This window comes from Nycticebus coucang, chromosome 12, assembly GCF_027406575.1.
Source record: "Nycticebus coucang isolate mNycCou1 chromosome 12, mNycCou1.pri, whole genome shotgun sequence".
In the NCBI taxonomy this organism is placed as follows: domain Eukaryota; kingdom Metazoa; phylum Chordata; class Mammalia; order Primates; family Lorisidae; genus Nycticebus; species Nycticebus coucang.
The window spans coordinates 108,134,317-108,150,897 of NC_069791.1; the positions used below are offsets into that span (position 1 = coordinate 108,134,317).

Genomic DNA, 16,581 nt, shown 5'->3' on the forward strand with positions numbered 1-16,581 from the left:
GTCTTTCTGAAATCTGCTTGAGCGCTTCAGTTTCATCTTCAGAGAATTGCCCCCACATTCCTCCTAAACGTGCTGTAATTGTGCCAAGAATTTAGCACTGTGCTTCCTGGTAGCCAAAGTAAAAAGGGAAACAAAACACTATGAGAGTGGTAAGAAAAGAGGACTCAATAAGGGCTGGAGTGGTTATGGAAGGCTTTCTGGAGGAGATTAAGCTAAGAAAGGAATGAATCTGAACAGATAGGAGGTCCCTCATGGAACTGCCCCTTTATTATGGTCTAGCCCAGTCACCGTGCCTGGGTCTGAGGCCCTCCCTCCACAGGGCTGCCTTGAGTGACACAGTAGGGCTGTGGGAGTCCCTACGGCAATGTGGGGAGACCAAGCTACTCCAGGCTGCAGAGGAAAAGTTCACCATTGAGCCTTTCAAAGCCAAGTCCAAGAAGGATGTGGAAGACCTGGGCAACCTTGTACAGACCCAGAGGTGAGAGGGTGAGGGATGGGATATGGTCCAGGCTGCATATGTTAAGGACACATAGGACCCATTGTCATGGTCATTTCCAGTGCCTCCTTTCCTTTGGAACACCTGTGTTTTCCTTCTGGGCAATGGCTACCTGGATTAACTAACTACAGTTGCTGCTCAGGCAAAGCCTACTGGATTAAACACTTTGCTCCATTTGAAACATGCCCTCGTATGCCCAGTTCTTCTTAGCTGAAGGCGAGGAGACACGTTCCCTTTCTGGGAGTGGACAAAGATGGCTTCTGCATCCAGTAACAAAAGTGATGCCTACTGCTACCCTTTGAGGAATTTAGGACCAGTGTTATTCTCATTTTATAGATGGCAGAGCCAAGATCCAGAGGGCAGAGGAAACTTGACCACAGAACAAGTTAACTGTCTCACTCACCCCTTCATCACACACTGTTATGTGCTCACTGGGCCCGGTGCTGCTAAGTGCTGAATCTGAGGCTCTGTGTCAGGAAACACAGTCCTGAGATGTCTCTTTTCAATAAAGCACAACAATAACCCCAAGGAAGGCAATCCTCCCAGGGAGTTTTGGGCACTGGGAAGCCATCATGGTTCCCATGCATAAGGGCTCTGTGGCAGAAAATCCTTACCCCCCACCAGCATTGCCTATTTTCTTCAGGATGAGAAGTTCCTCAGAAGACACCACCAGGGAGCTCCCTGCTGTCCGGGACCTAAAGAAGCTGGAGTTTGCGTAAGCAAAGGGGTAGATTGTTTCGGGTCCACCCAAGGTTTCTTTGCCCATGTTAGGTGGGCTTGTGCTACCAGGGGTAGAGATGGGTCTCCAGGACCATTCTTACCCTCTTGTCTACCGCTTTGGAAACCAGCTACCAGCAGCCAGAATGTGGCTAGTCTGAGAAAATGCTGGAGAGTCTCAGATTCCAAGCTAACAGACCCATTTGCTGGTGTACATGCTCATTTCCATTCACTCAGCCAGCAGACTTATTGAGCACCTACTTGAATGACATGCCGTCCTCAATGAGCTTACAGACTAGTAAGTACCCATCTGGAAGAGCTCAGAAGGACTTCCCTGGAGGAGGTGATGTCTGCATTGAAGCTTGACCAAGGAGAAGGAATGAGCCAAGTGGGGAAAGCGGGTGGCAGAAAGGCCCTCCAGGAACTATAATTTGGCCAGGGATATAAGGGCCTAACGTGTCCCCAGCCGGTGACCTTCCATAGGAGGATGCTGCTGTGACCACTGCTTGAGTCCTTTTTCCTGCTGTGCCAGGGACTGCTCATACCCCTTGAGCATGAGCTTGTTTATGTCCATAAACAAGAGGTGGGCTCCCCAGGGGCAAAACCAACCCTCCCTAGCCAATATCAGCCTCTAAAGCCCAGGTGTCTGCCCACCTCCAGGCACCTGTTTTTCACCTTGGTCACAGAGCTGAATCCTTCCTTGGTGGTTCCAATCATTCCAATGCTCAGACCACACCCCAATCCAGTGACTTAGCCCAGGGATTCTTTGCCCAGTTTGAAGGATTCCCAAGAGCTTTTGATGTGCAGCTAGAGGAAACAAACATCCAGCTTTCCTGGAACTGGTTTTAGCACTGAAAGTCTCATATTCCATGACACCTCTCAGTCCCAGGTAAACCAGGAAAGTTGGGCACCCTACGTGTGGTCAGGGCTGGAAGTCAACATCCTAGGTGGGGCTGCTAGGGTGAAAGAAACCAGGAACTCAGTGGACTCTAGAGTGCCTGGTTGTGCCTGGTCACTCTGTAAGGGCAGCCTGTGCACATGGGCCCAAGAGCACAGTGATTATCATTATTTATTTAAAACTGTCGGTCAGAACATAGCTTTTCTTTTTTGTTTGAGACAGAGTCTCACTATGTTGCCCTCACAGCAACCTCAAACTCTTTGGGCTTAAGTGATTCTCCTGCCTCAGGCTCCCAAGTAGCTGGGACTACAGGTGCCAGCCACAATGCCTGGCTATTTTTGTTGTTGTTGTAGTTGTCATTATTGTTTAGCAGGCCTGGGCTGGGTTCAAACCTGCCAGCCCAGGTGTATGTGGCCGGTCCCCTAACCGCTGAGCTGAGGAGCCAGAACATAGCTTTTTAATTTGCAAACACCTTGACCTCTGTTATCTGAAGTAATCTTCCTTGGGGAGAATTGCTGTTATCTCTTCATTGCGCTCATGGCAACACCTAGGCCTAGAGAGTTTAAATTGTTTGTTCAAAGTCATAAATGTCAGATCAACTCAGCTCAGAGCTCCAACCAAGAAAAAAAGCTAAGTTAGTGTTTGGTTCTTATCAAGGGTCTAAGATTATCTCGTGATTAGGAAGGAAGCCTAGGGTGCTTAGTGCATTTTACATAAAATCTCATTCATCTCAAGAACTACTGTGGGAGACAGTCATTATCTTTTCCATTTTACAAATGAGGAAACTAAGCCCTGACAAGGTTAAGTGACTTGCCCATGCCCCCTCCTCAGCTGATCACTCATACGCTTCCTCTGTACCCCAGAAAAAGCCAAATGTCTCTTGTTTTAAACAGAGACAAGGTGCCAAATTTGTGTGTGGTAAAAATGCCACTGAAAAGAGGAAATGTATGAAAACAATCAACAGAGGCCCTTTTTGGCTTTGAATTATTTTCAGCTTAAAAAGCCCCTAGTTTGAGGTCGGAACTGCGCTCTGGGGAGCAGCGAGGATGGGGTAGAACAGCCTAGAGCCAGTGACCAGCCATCTGGAAACTGGAGGTCCCAAGAAAGTTCTAAGGAAGGAAGGAAAGGACTATTTCAGGCATCTTCTCTAGCAGCCTGAAATGCTGTGCCAGGCACCCTGTAGCCCTCACCTGCCTGGCAGATCAGGCATCTAGGCCACCCAAAGCCCTGCCATCACTCCACTCACTGGCAAGGTCCTTCCCTGATTTGGCCCTGCTTACCTGTTCGCCATAAACTCTCCCTTGCTCATCCTGACCCCAGCCACATGCACCTCCTCTCTGGTTTCCACCTCCCTAGGCAAGGTCTGGCCTCTCGGCCTTTGCACTGGCTGTACTCTCTGCCTAGAATGTTCTTCCCCAGATATCTGTGTGGTTCACATTCTCACCTCCTATGGACTTTACTCCATGACACCTTTTCTGATTCTCAGATTTAAACATAAATTCTTGCCCCCCTCACCACTGTACTTTCTCTGCATGAATCATTGTCTCAAACACTAGCTCATTTACGGATTTCTGTAATAACTTGTCTTCCCCACTGGCATGTCAGCTCCACAAAGTCAGGTGCTTTTGTTTTGTTCATGGTCTTCTCTGGAATGCAGGCAGGAACTAGGTGAGGTTCAATTCCTTAATTCTTCCACCAGCTTTGTAAGGTGGGGGCTACTAAGACTCAGAGGTGACAGAATTTGCTGAGGCCCTTAGCACAGCAGTTAAGTGGAAGATCCTGGGGTCAGTTCCCATCCTGTGGCCTTTTAATATGGCCAGTGGTTCCCAGACTTCTTGGTTTAATCCAGAAACCAAGAACATTTCAGAATAAATTTGGGTCACTATGCAGTTACCATCTTTTCATTTTATCAAGTATGTTTTACTCAAACAAACAAATAACAGTATGGTAACCATTGCTGGCACCATAATTTTTATTAAAAAATGACCATTTTAGGGTGGTGCCTGTGGCTCAAAGGAGTAGGGTACGGGCCGCATATACTGGAGGTGGCGGGTTCAAACCCAGCCCTGGCCAAAAACTGCAAAAAAAAAAAAAAGACCATTTTAATATCAAAAAATTATCAAATAATTTTAGAATAAAAGACAGGTCTTTACATTGCATATTTTTAACCATATTTTTGAAACAAAACAATCCTTCATTGTCCTTATTTTTCTCATTTGTTCAGCCTGGTCTTGTATGACCTTGTGTGAGCTATTTAACCTCTCTGTGCCTCAGTTTCCCCGTATATAAAATGTGGGTAAAAAGAGCCCTTTGCTCAGAGTTGTGAGAATTAAATGAGATCTAAGCTGATTAAAGCTCTCTGCATGTGCCTAATATATAATAAATGTTCAACAAAGGCTCTTTCTGTTATTAAAATGAAAAGACAAGGCCAGCGGTGGCTCAAGCCTGTAGTCCTAACATTCTCAGAGGCCAAGGCAGGTGGATTGCCTGAGCACAGGAGTTGGAGGCCAGCCAGATAGCTGGGTGTTGTGGCGAGTGCCTGTAGTTCCAGTTACTTGGGAGGTTGAGGCAAGAGAATCACTTGAGTCCAAGAGTTTGAGGTTGCTGTGAGCTATGATGCCATAGCACTCTCCCAAGGGTGACAAAGTGAGATTGTCTCAAAAAAAAAGAAAGAAAGAAAAGACAAGTAAAACATCTGGCTACCACTTGCCACGGTCCTCAACTGGCATTTGGGGGACTGGCTCCCTGTTTAGACATTAGAGGCCCAGCTGGCCTCATGGGGAAAGGGTTTTGAGAAATCTTTCCCAGGCAAAAGGGGTTGGGGGTCCCACTTGGCAGGTAGGGGGATAAGCGATAGGAAAGCAGGAAAGGGGAGGAGACCCCAGACTGGTCCTGGCTTCTGCGCCCATCTCTGCCCCACTCTGTGGCTGAATCAAGGGGCCACAACTGTTCTGGGATCTTACCCTGCTCTTTGCCTCCTAGGTTGGGCCCCAACTCAGGCCCCCAGGCCTTCCCCGGACTGGTGAGGATTCTCACAGCCTTTTCTTCCCTTCAGCATCTGGAGTGAGTATAGACCTGGCACCATCCCCTCCATCTCTAGGTTCTTGTTTTGTTTTGTTTTTTACTTGTGAACCTTCCAAGAAATTTCTCTAGATTTTCACAACCCCAAGCCCTGCCCCAAAGGCATATGCAAAGAGAAGAGTTCTCTCTTTGTCCCTTTCTCTCTCTTCCTCTGCATGGCCAATGGAATGATCAGATGACCCCACTGCAGGGAAGGGACAGCAGATGGGAATCCACAATAACAAAAAAGTTTTGGATCCTTCAGTGACCTTTGAAATTCTTTCCCTTCACAGTCTCATTTGCTGCTCTGGGTGGGTGGGTGGGGAGACAAGGCGGGGGCATGATCCCACCTCATAGTGGAGGTTCCAAGAGGTTGAGGAAGCTTTCCAGGCTTGTGGGGCGCTTAAGAAGTAAACCAGGCATTCCAGTGCCAGCCATTCCAGGCATTAGGTCCTGCTCTTGGCCGGGCAGTTGGTGTCCTCAAGTGACTGAGCCCTGACCTCCATGGCTCAGCAGTGGGATGGCTGCCTGTGCTGCATCTAGGCCTGGGGGGGAGGAAGGGCAGGTGGCTTCCCAGGCACTGGCTAACCATCTCCATCGGATTCCACCTGCAGCCTGGATTCGCCAAATGAGAACAAGATTGGGGACGAGGGTGTCGCTCAGCTCTCAGCCATCTTCCCTCAACTGAAGACCCTGGAAACCCTTAAGTGAGTAGTCTGGGCCTGCCCTTCCTACCACATCTGGCCCCCAAAGTCCAGCTGGTTTTTTTATTCCTCCATTCACTCATCTGTGCAATCAGCCATCCATCTTACCATTCAATTATTCATTCATCCAACCACTCATTCCTTTATTTAATCATCCACACATTCAAACATTTATTAATTAAATTAACATATATTTAAGGAGCACCTACTATGTGCAGGCACTATCTTAGACCCTGAAGACCCAGCTTTAAACAAAACAAATAGATCTCTCGACCTCAGGGATTTTAAATTCTAGTGAGGAGACACAATGACCAATCAAACTTTATACCCTCATTATAAAGTATACAGTAATGAAAATTAAAATTTAGTGACAGAAAATCATACTGGGGGTGAAGTGGAAGTAGATTAGGAATTATTGGCGGCAGTGACTGCGGCTCAAAGGAGTAGGGCACCAACCCCATATGCCAGAGGTGGTGGGTTCAAACCCAGCCCCCGCCAGAAACCACAAAAAAAAAGAAAGAAAGAAAGAAAAGAAAATGGGTAAGATGCAGGAGGTCAACATGATTTTTTACTGAACCTGGAGGGTATCACAATCTTCCCACACCGCCTCTCATCACGGAGGTCGGGATGGCACAGAATTCACCAGGATTCACTTTGAAATTTCCTTGATTGTAGGACACAGAGACTTCTCCAGTAATTTTTAATGTTCTAGGAAACTGTGGAGAGAGCTGGATTCCACCTCTTAGTCCTCTCTCCTGTCTCCTCTTTCCCTCTTTTTCTCCCCTTTTCAAGTATTTACTGAGCACCTACTGTGTGCTTGGCACTATTCTAAGCACAGGGATACAGTAACAAACAGAGCAGACACAGCCCCTCTCCCCAGGGAGCCCTCAGCCTTGAGGGAGGAACAACCATTGAACAAATATCACAAACACTTATTTAATTACAGTGCTGAAAAGTGGTCCAGGGGGAAAAGAGAGGATGCTATAAAATTATAAGACATTCTCACTCCCATCATCCCGTTTGGCCACAGGATGGAATATCCTTTTCTTTTTTGAGACAGAGTTCATTATGTCCCTGTTGGTAGAGTGTGGTGGTGTCACAGCTCACAGCCACCTTAAACTCTTGGGCTTAAGCAATTCTCTTGTCTCAGCCTCCCAGGCAGCTGGGGCTACAGGTGCCCACCACAACGCCCAGCCGTTTTGTTTGCAGTTGTCGTTGTTTAGCTGGGCAGGGTCAGGTTCAAACCCACCAGCCTTGGTGTATGTGGCTGGTGCTGTAACCACTTGCTGTAACCACTATGCTACGGGCACCGAGCCTGGAATATCCTTTTATTTATTAAGAGTTAGTGCAAATTTACCGATAGCATTAGTCACAGTGTATTACCCAGGATTCTCAAGGTTAATTGTTACACATTGCTTCTGTGGGCCACTCTGTGAGGAAGGAGAGTTTTCCGACTCTGCCTGGGCTGGGGCAGATGGATGGAAGGGTGAATGGACGGATGCTGGTAGGGAGTGGGGCAGACCCGTTTGGTCCTGAGCCCTCCCCCTTACTGTGTCCTTGCAGCCTGTCCCAGAACAGCATCACTGACGTGGGTGCCTGCAAGCTGGCTGAGGCCCTGCCTTCCCTTGCTGCGTCCCTCCTTAGGTTGAGGTGAGCGGGGGCCCCAGTCACTGGTCAGGTGCAGAGCTGGCTGGTTGGGGAGGGCAGGGTGCTATCTCATGTTGACTTCGTGTTCTGACCCTGGGACCCTACAAGTGATCATCACAACCCTGAATAAGATTAGCAGGATCCAGGAAAGAGACTCTGCACAAGGTGCTGTTCATTCACAGCCTATTTCCTCATCTGGAAAACAGGGAACCATCCCAATAGCTCATGTAAGGTACTTAGCACAGTGCTGGCCCCTGGTGGGCAATACATTTTGGTCCTCTTTCCCCAGGGAAAGGTGAGACCAAACTTTTTCTGGAGTCTGGGATGGTGGCTTGTGGAATGTTGACCACGGACTAGCAGCCGTGCTCTCCCACACTGGTCAGTGCTTATACTGCCACCTTCTGCTGGCCCTTGGTATAGCATGTCTTGCTTTTGAGTTATTTCTAGCCCTAGCCTGGTGTGGTACCAGAGACTACTGAGAGAACTGAGTTCCAATCAGAGAGCCCCAGCCGCTCAACTCAGAATTACCAGCTCTCCTTCCTGACTCTCCAGACTGGAAAGAACTTCCTTTCCCTACCCCAGCCCTCTTCACATCCAGAGTCAAAGTCCCAGGAAAGGCGGCATCTTATTTATCTCCACTGATGCATCAATTCATGTACCCTTCCAGCCAGGACCACCTTGTGCAGCTGTAGAGGTTGTGCACTGCACAATTGGTAGTTTATGTGATTGGTGGCACTCCATCCCCCGGAGTTGTAAAAGGCATCTGATATTCTCTAACAGGAACCATGGGCCAGAACCAGAGATACAGCCATGAGCACAATGGATGTGGTACTTACTTTCAAGTTTTGAACAAGAAGAAATAAACACATGCATCACTAAAATATTTTAAAATAGCAATTTATGCTGGAAGGTAAACTAACAAGACCTAGGAGGGTACAACAGAGAGTATGAAATTCGACAGAGAGATCAGGGCACCCCTGGGAAGGTGATTCTTCTGTAGGAAGCTCTAGGGGGAAAGTGTTCTAAGACGAGGGAAGAGCAAGTGCCAAGGCACTGAGCAGGGAAGGGCTAGGCTCCTGAGCATCTCTGTTGTAAATGGGGACAGAGGGTGGGACATGAGGTGGGAGAGGTCAGCAGAGTTCATATCACAGAGGGAGGCCTTTCTGAGCCAGGGGAGCCATCTGTAGGTTTTTCACCAAGAATGGAGAAGTAGGATTGGACAGAATCTGGCTCTGAGACATGTCCTGATCTCAGTGATAGCCACATGGGGGCACATGCAACTTGGCATCCCTGAAATATGGTCAGAGCCTTCGGAGGGGAGGAAGGACCTTCTGGATCGGAAGACCACCCTCAGGACGAGAGTTTAACCTGAATCCACTTAGCAGCAGTGTAGACCCAGTGCTTTTATGGCAGCCCTGCAGTGCAGCTCTGAGGCTGAGTCACAGCAACGTCACGGCCCTGAAATCAGAGCTGTAGCAGCACCTGGCCTGTGAGAAGGATGCCTGGTGATGAGTGTACAGGGGAAGTCGGCTTGGTGCCAGTCATCATGCTATTCTCACTGCTACTAATGGTAGTTGTGAGTACACCTCAGAAACTCAAGTTGGCCCAGAGATTCTGGGTTTTTCTCTTCCTTCCTAACTGGGGGAGAGAGTTATGGTAACTCTATGGTAACTCTCACGACTCTCAAAACTGCTCCTGTTTTGTGGTCATAACCTGAGTTAACACACGTTCATTCTAGGTGTTAGGGTGCACTGGAGTAATTTACCAGCAGTAACTCATTTACTCTTCTTTCCAATTCCTTGACTCAAACTGAGTCTTATAGAAGTTGAGTACCTTGCCCAAGATCACACAGACCATAAGAGGCGGAGGTGGGATTTGAACTTGGGAAGTTGTTCTCTGCAGGGTTTCCAGACTGTCAGCCTGGAAAATGACATCCTTTTAGTCCTTCTGCTTCTCTGGACCCACTGTGTGACCACAGAGAAGTGGCCTCAAATCCCTGGCCTTGGTTTGCCCCTCTGTAAAATGGGGCAGTGAGCTAGTGGGGGTGTGAATCCTGCTGGGCCCTCACCACCCCCCAGCAGCCTCAAGCCCTTCCCCTGGCTTCTGTTTCTGGCAGCTTGTACAATAACTGCATCTGCGATGTGGGGGCCGAGAGCCTGGCTCGGGTGCTTCCAGACATGGTGTCCCTCCGGATGATGGAGTGAGTGAGGGGTCTCAGCACTGGGAGGCTGGGCCCAGGGTGTGCAGAGACTGTAGGTCTCTCCCTGACACCATGGGAGGGGCTGAGTGGCTGGTGGTCTTGGGCAGGAGCTGGGTAGCCCCAAGGGCCAGGCCTCAGGATGGGTTTTCTCCTCAGTGTCCAGTACAACAAGTTCACGGCCGCCGGGGCCCAGCAGCTTGCCGCCAGCCTTCGGAAGTGCCCTCACGTGAAGACACTGGCGTAAGTCAGGGCAGCACTAGTGGATGGAAAGCCAGGGTCTGCTGGCATGTGGCTCAGCATGTGACCTAGTAGCTCAAATCCTGCTTTTCTCCTCACCAAAGTACAACCTTGGGCAAGCATGTACTTTACCTTCTGGACTTAGTTTCTTTATGTATAAAATGAGGATATAATAATGTATAGCCCAAGAGGTTTCATGAGGTTTAAATTAGTCAAGAGCATATAAAGCTCTTAGAACAGAAAAATGCTCAATAAATGCTATGTTAGGGTGAACCACATAAAATTGCCTACATCTAGCTATTTTTGACCTATAAAACTGGCAGTTTCATATGGCTCAAACTCATTTTTTATTAAGTCATTATGATGTGTACTGTTTGAAGCACTTTCATGTCAGAAGATACTAATCACCGGTATCTTCTGAGGTGTATGGGGTGGGTCTTATAAGGTCCATTTTATAGATGGGGCAAATAAAGCACAGAGCAGGTTAACTAAGCTCTTTGAAGTCACAGAACAAGTCAGCAGCAGAACCAGAAAGGGTTCTCCGGGTTCCTAGGCCTCTGCCTTCCTTGAGACCCCACACCAATCTGCGTCCTGCCAGGTGGGAAGTCCCCAAGGATATAGGCTGGGTGGGAGGAGGAATTTGGGAGCAGCTTTATTGGAGCTCCAGGCCACATCTCTCCTCTGACTTGGGCTTTGTGTCCCATGCCTTCCTTGTAGCATGTGGACACCCACCATCCCATTTGGTGTCCAGGAACACCTGAAACAACTGGACTCCCGGATCAGTCTGAGGTGATCCCAGCTGTGCCCCAAACAAGGTAACTGGGTGGGCTATGGAGGGGAGAACCACAGGAGCCCTGGGGACAGTCCCTGGGAAGATGGTATCCACAGAGAATGGGCCACACTGGGCTGACTACCTTAGGGACTGGCTTCTGGGATCTTCCAGAGGACAGGGAGCTTCCCCTGTCTCCGCACAGGGCTTAGTGGAGGTGTCCTCCCGGCTTTGGGGACTTGGTCCCTGAGGGTCCTACTTGTGGTCAGGCTTAGAGACCAAGGGAAAGATCAGATAGGTCACCCGTCCATGTCTGTAGCATTGGGAAGATCTTCCTTTGGGGACTTCCAAGCCTTTCTTGGTGCTGTTTCCATTTGTTCACTGCCCCGGATTCATCTTCTTAGTAACTTGCTCTACAAGTTCCCTGCCTTTAACTATGAAGATGACTGTCCCCTAGCCCTGTGCACCCCACACTGTGCTGTCACCTGTTGATCCCCCTTTCATTCCATTGCTCCTCCCAACCCCTGCCTTGACAGGTATCTAGGTCCCCCCTGCTCCAAGCCTCCTGCCTTACCTCCCTCTCCTGACTCCCTCCCCCACAGCACATTCTCTGAGGACTCTGACTGTGCTGGACCTTGAACTGGGTACTTTTGGACACAGCCATTTTCTGGGCTGTATACCAGGAGCATCAGCATCCTGGCACCCAGTGCCTGCCAGCTCAGGGCTGGCCACTGCCTGCTGTGGAACAGATCACATCTTGCTCTGCTGACAGACACAAGCTCCGCTCCAGGTTCCTCAGGGCCTTGATGGACAGGTGCCCAGTGACAGCTGCAGTCCACCCAAGAGCCCTGAGGTGTTTCCTGCAGGACACTCCAGACAGCCACTGCCAGGCCAGAGTGAGGAACTGAGGCAGCCACCTTTCTGCCCCAGCCCCTGCCAACCTGGTGAGAAAGCCCTTCTCCATGCTGCTGTCCGTCCAGACACCTGACGGGGCATACTTGGCGCTCTGAAGACACTGGTGGACAGCTGCCGGCCTGCTAACTCCCCAGACCACAGACCACAACAGGCTGGGTTCTGTGGCAGCTGCTTTTGTCTGTGGGACTCATTGTTTGCACTAACTTTGTTGGCTGAGACCAAAGCCAGGCCTGGCTGATGCACTGGGCCTTAACAGCTAAGGGTACACTAAGGGAAGGGGAGTGGCAAGGGGACAGAAGGGAACCATAGCTTTGTTTCCTGGGTCTTTTTTCACTACATTACAAATGTTTCATTTAACCTCACAGGCAGGTCCAGTGTTTGAATTTATACCATGATTACCATTTGGGGGCACCTGCTGTCCTGGACGTCTAATGTGTACCCCAAAATGTAGTGGCTTAAAACAATACACACATTTATTCTGCTCACACACCTGTCATTTGGGCAGGGCTTGGTGGGGACAACTCATCTCTGTCCCTCTCACTGTCAGCTGGGGCAATGAAAGGGGCAGGCTGGGATCATCTGAGACTTGCTCCCCTATAGATCTGACATGATGGTGGCTATTGGCTGGGAGGCCTCAGTTCCCTCTGCATGCGGCCTAGCTTGGGCTTCCTCATGGCATGGTGGCTGGGTTGAAGGGCAATCACCCAAAAAGAGAGAGAGAGAGAGACAGCAAGAGAGAGAAAGGCAAGGGGTAAAAGAGAGAGAGAGACCACAAGAGAGTAGTATCCTCTTGATGACTAGGCTTAGAAGTCACACTACCACTTCAGCCTTATTCTGTTGGCCAGTGCGACCAGGCTGCCCCTCTCCTACCCACCCCCATCACCACACATGTGCACACACACACACACACACACATGCACACACATGGCAGAGTCCACCCTGGCCCAAGACCTATCTTTTCTGAAAGGATTTTCTCTGTGGCTTCCTAAGATTCAGTGGAAAATTCATTGTTTGGGGGTCAGAAGGTTGAAGTACAGTGGGCTGTACAAAGGGGACTGTTTTCCTCTTCCTCTGACATGAGGCTCTGTCCTGGAAGCTACTTCTTAGCCATATTGGAGTCTTGCCCTGGATGCAGTGAGCCCAAGAGAGACTTGGTAGCTCTGCTTTCTACTCAGCCAGGCCAGCTCAGTGCTGGTCTTTGCCTGGGGGTGGCCTGCCTATCCAGAGCCCCCGGAGTGAGGCAGCTCACTGTGGCCTGCTGGCAGGGGGAGCTGCTCGCTCAGCTCTGGCATGCCAGCCCACATGCCCACAGGATCAGCCTGGTTTCCACACTCTGCCCCTCTTCCCAGCACACAAGAGCTGAGAATCAGAAGGTGTGAAGGATTCAGACCTTAGTCCCCAGGTAGGGGCAGGTGTCTTCTGCCTTGCCTGGTTCCAAAAGGTATCAGGTGTTGCCACCTGGTTTCAGTTGTAAATCCAAACTCTCAGGGTGTCCCTGCATTCATAGACTCTGTGGAGTACATGGGACCCCAATTTGTGAGCACCTGGTCTCTTCCCAGGGCAGGGAATGGCAACCCCATAAGCCAGGGAGATACTACTGTACCCAATGCTTTTGGTGTGTTTGGAGATGATGAGATAAGATCAGAGGCTAGTTATTCACAGTGATGACCTTTAATGAGAGCTACCACTTATATAATGAGTTGATACATGCAAAGCACTTATCACAGTGCAAGGGAGCTACTGAGTGCTCATAAATAGCAGTAAATATGACTGTTGTGTGCATCATGCTAAGCTCCTCCAGGAGAGGGATGAGAGTCCAGGAGTCAACAGCACAGACTCTTAGGTAGGTTGCCTAGGCTCAGTGGCCCGGTCACCATTTACTCATGTAAGTTACTTCTCTGTGCCTCAATCTCCTCATCTGTAAAATGGGCACCACAGTACCTTCTTCCTAGGATTATGTGAAGATTTGATAAGCTAATACACTGAGAAACAGTGGCTGACATGGAGGTCAGTATGCATTAGCTGCATTATTACACATGTTCATGTGTTTTATTCTTGCTTCTGCTGTAAGTGTTCTCCCAGCTCTTCACATGGCTGGCTTCTTTTCATTCTTCAGAACTCGGTCTAGAGGACATCTCAGGAAGGCCTACCTGACCACCCTACTAAATGCAGATACCCCTCTGCCTCCACTCTTCAATCTTCTATCTTTTTCACACTTATTTGTGCAACATTTGCTCTTATCCCAGGTTTGTGAGCTGTAAAGGGCAGGGGACTTGTCTGCTTTGTCCACTGCTGTGCCCTCAGCACCCAGCAAGGTGTGTGTACATAGTACGTGCTCAATAATAAATGCATAATGAATCATCCTCACTATAACTTTGCTTTTTCATTCTACAAATATGTACTGAGTACACTGTGGCGAATAAGATGTTCTTGCCCTGGTGAGTCTTCTATTTTAGCAAATTAAAAAAAATAAATCTCTCTGGCCTGTAATCCTAGGACTCTGGCAGGCCGAGGTGGATGGATTGCCCTGAGCTCAAGGGTTCGAGAGCAGCCTGAGCAAGAGCAAGACCCCATCTGTAAAAACAGCTGGGCATTGTGGTGGGCGCCTGTAGTCCCAGTTACTTGGGAGGCTGAGGGAAAAGAATTGCTCAAGCCCGAGTTTGAGGTTGCTGTGAGCTATGACACCACGACATTCTACCAAGGGTGACAAAGTGAGATTCTGTCTCAAAAAAGGGTTGCCAGGTATGGTTGAGCAGTCTGTGCACTGTACAAAGGCACCCAGATGTGGGAATGACTGGGGGCTGCAAACTAGTCTGGACTCTGTTTACTAAGCTGTGAGTCCTGGTGTAGAGCCTCATCAGTTCAGAGTGAACATGAAGTCATCATAAGAATAAATTACTGTCCCCATGTTACAGATTTAAGTGACATTTATAGGTCACACCCCCAGAAAGGAAGGAATCAAGGTGTTAACTAGACCTCTGACTGCTTTGGAGGATCTCTCTGTGGGCATGGGCATGGTATAATGGACAGTGAAGCGATGCTCAGAGGACTGAGGGTGTGGCGGCAGGGTCCCACGACCATGTGCCTTCTGAGCCCTCGTCTCTCCCCTCAGGCCTCTCTCCTGACACAAATGTCCCCATTCCATGCACACCTTTCCCCTTGGGCCTTTCAAGTGTCTTCTTTTCATATTTCTTATCATCCCTTTCCTTAGAACCACATGGAGACAAGTGGCACTCCTACTGTCTTTCCGCTAGGATTCTGCCGCACCTGTCCTCTCCCACACCGCAGTCCCACCTGTGGAATGGAGTTAATCATGAGAACCTTGCTTAACTTGGTATGTATGGGAAGGTGCTTTGCAGATCAAGTGTTCTGTTTGACTGGAGAGGATTACCATTTCCCCATGAAACTGCAAGCTGACCCAGTTTCACTTATTTATTCCTTCCCTCCCTCCCTCGTTCTCATCTTTAACAAAGGTCTATCATGTACCTGGCACAGGGGATATACATTTCAACTTCTATGGGATTCAGGCCATGTTTCCAGTTTGGCCACCAGGCTTTCCCCACCACACTCTGAAAGCTGTCCCCTGGCTTGCTGAGCTTGTGGGAGCTGGGCGGGGGGCAGTGTAGGACTCTTATGCCTGCCTAGGTGGGGTAGTCTCCAAACCCTGCCAGGTCTCCAACTTGGAAAGTCCTGACTCTTCTTCTCTTTGCCAACCATGATGTTCTATATAAGAACCCATTCCCCAAATGTCAAAGGGAAAAAATAAGGCAGGGCCCTCAGGGGTTGGAGTTGCATACACTTTTTAATCAAAAGAAGTCAGCCTCCTAAGTATTGCTTTTACAGGTTTATCAAAATCAAGTATTCACACCACTCACGTTTTCAGAAAAGTATTTCCAGCCAGGAGAGCAACGTAGCTCTCCCCAGCACGATGTCTGAGTTTTGCCAACTTGATGAAGAAGAAGCAACTTGAAACGAAGAACTCCAAACCCTACCCTCAGCCTTCAGTAGCTTCCCAGCTGCTTTTCCTTCTGAGTCACTCCCTGAAACAGGGACCGCATCTAAGACCAGCCTCAGGCTCACCCAGCCGGGCTTAAGGCTCAACTGGCATCCTGCAGCGCTGGGAGTCGCTTTTGTGTGTGTCTGCGGCTTGAAGTGTCCTCTCCGAAGGTTAAGTGGGGGAAGCAGGTGCAGTTGGGGGTGAAGAGCAGGGAGGCAAACTCTGGCTGGGTTCCTGTAAACACCCATCGTGGCTGCAGAGTCACAAGCCAAGGCCAGGCCATCTGTGGGACCCTGCAGGCCAATGAGGTCTTCAAGTTCCCCTTGGCTTCCCCCTTCTCTGGGGACAGGCACTCAGTCCCAATCTCTCCTTCCACCCTACTGGGTACAGGCAGGAACCTCTCTGTTGGCACAAAGCATTTGAGGGGAAAAAGCCTAAGAAGAAGGAAAAAGGGCAGTTACTGGCAGAAATAAGGCAAATTCATTAAAAGATTTTTGTTTTGTGGAGACAGAATCTCACTCTGTCACCCTGGGTAGAATGTCATGCCATCATAGCTCAAAGCAACCTCAAACTCTTAGGCTTGAGCAATACTCTTGCCTCAGCCTCCCAAGTAGCTGGGACTACAGGTGCCCGCCACAACACCCGGCCAGTGGTTTTTTTTTTATTTTTAGTAGAGACGGGGTCTCGCTTTTGCTCAGGCTGGTCTTCAACTCATAAGCTCAAAGGATCCACCTGCCTTGGCCTCCCAGAGTATTGGGATTACAGGTGTGAGCCACCACACCTGGCTTAAAAAGAGTTTGTAATAAAAATTGTGGAAAAAATATTTCCAGCCTAAATCTGTGGCTTCCGGTGGTTTACGGAATTCAAGAGGTGGGGGAAGACTTCCCAGTCTCTGGATTGCTGGATTATTCCATGTCCCCAGACCCCAGTCAAACTGGGGA

The 16,581-nt window shown here is 49.2% G+C and overlaps 2 protein-coding genes across 17 annotated transcripts in view; one reads left to right on the forward strand and one right to left on the reverse strand.

Annotated features, from left to right (window-relative positions):
- CIITA (class II major histocompatibility complex transactivator) overlaps positions 1-15,271 on the forward strand; it is a 52,828-nt gene extending 37,557 nt beyond the window's left edge. For 12 of the 14 annotated variants that reach the window (XM_053554126.1, XM_053554124.1, XM_053554122.1 and 9 more), the window contains 9 exons: positions 320-478; positions 1,140-1,211; positions 5,094-5,174; positions 5,786-5,878; positions 7,439-7,525; positions 9,639-9,722; positions 9,879-9,962; positions 10,677-10,774; positions 11,331-15,271. In XM_053554126.1, coding sequence (XP_053410101.1) covers positions 320-478; positions 1,140-1,211; positions 5,094-5,174; positions 5,786-5,878; positions 7,439-7,525; positions 9,639-9,722; positions 9,879-9,962; positions 10,677-10,752 — 736 coding nt within the window. In that variant the 3' untranslated portion in view covers positions 10,753-10,774; positions 11,331-15,271. Of the gene's footprint in view, positions 1-279; positions 479-1,120; positions 1,212-5,093; positions 5,175-5,785; positions 5,879-7,438; positions 7,526-9,638; positions 9,723-9,878; positions 9,963-10,676; positions 10,775-11,330 lie in introns of those variants that run through there. The other 2 variants (XR_008373149.1, XM_053554133.1) reach the window with 2 other exon arrangements.
- Positions 1-16,581, reverse strand: part of DEXI (Dexi homolog) — an 86,571-nt gene that overhangs the window by 54,475 nt on the left and 15,515 nt on the right. For 2 of the 3 annotated variants that reach the window (XM_053554143.1, XM_053554142.1), the window contains exon 2: positions 15,427-16,074. The exons of the other annotated variant lie outside the window; for it this stretch is intronic. Coding sequence is in view for 1 of the 2 variants with exons in the window: in XM_053554142.1 (XP_053410117.1) it covers positions 15,741-16,074 (334 nt within the window). In the remaining variant the exon portion in view is untranslated. Of the gene's footprint in view, positions 1-15,426; positions 16,075-16,581 lie in introns of those variants that run through there. 3 annotated transcript variants of the gene reach the window in all.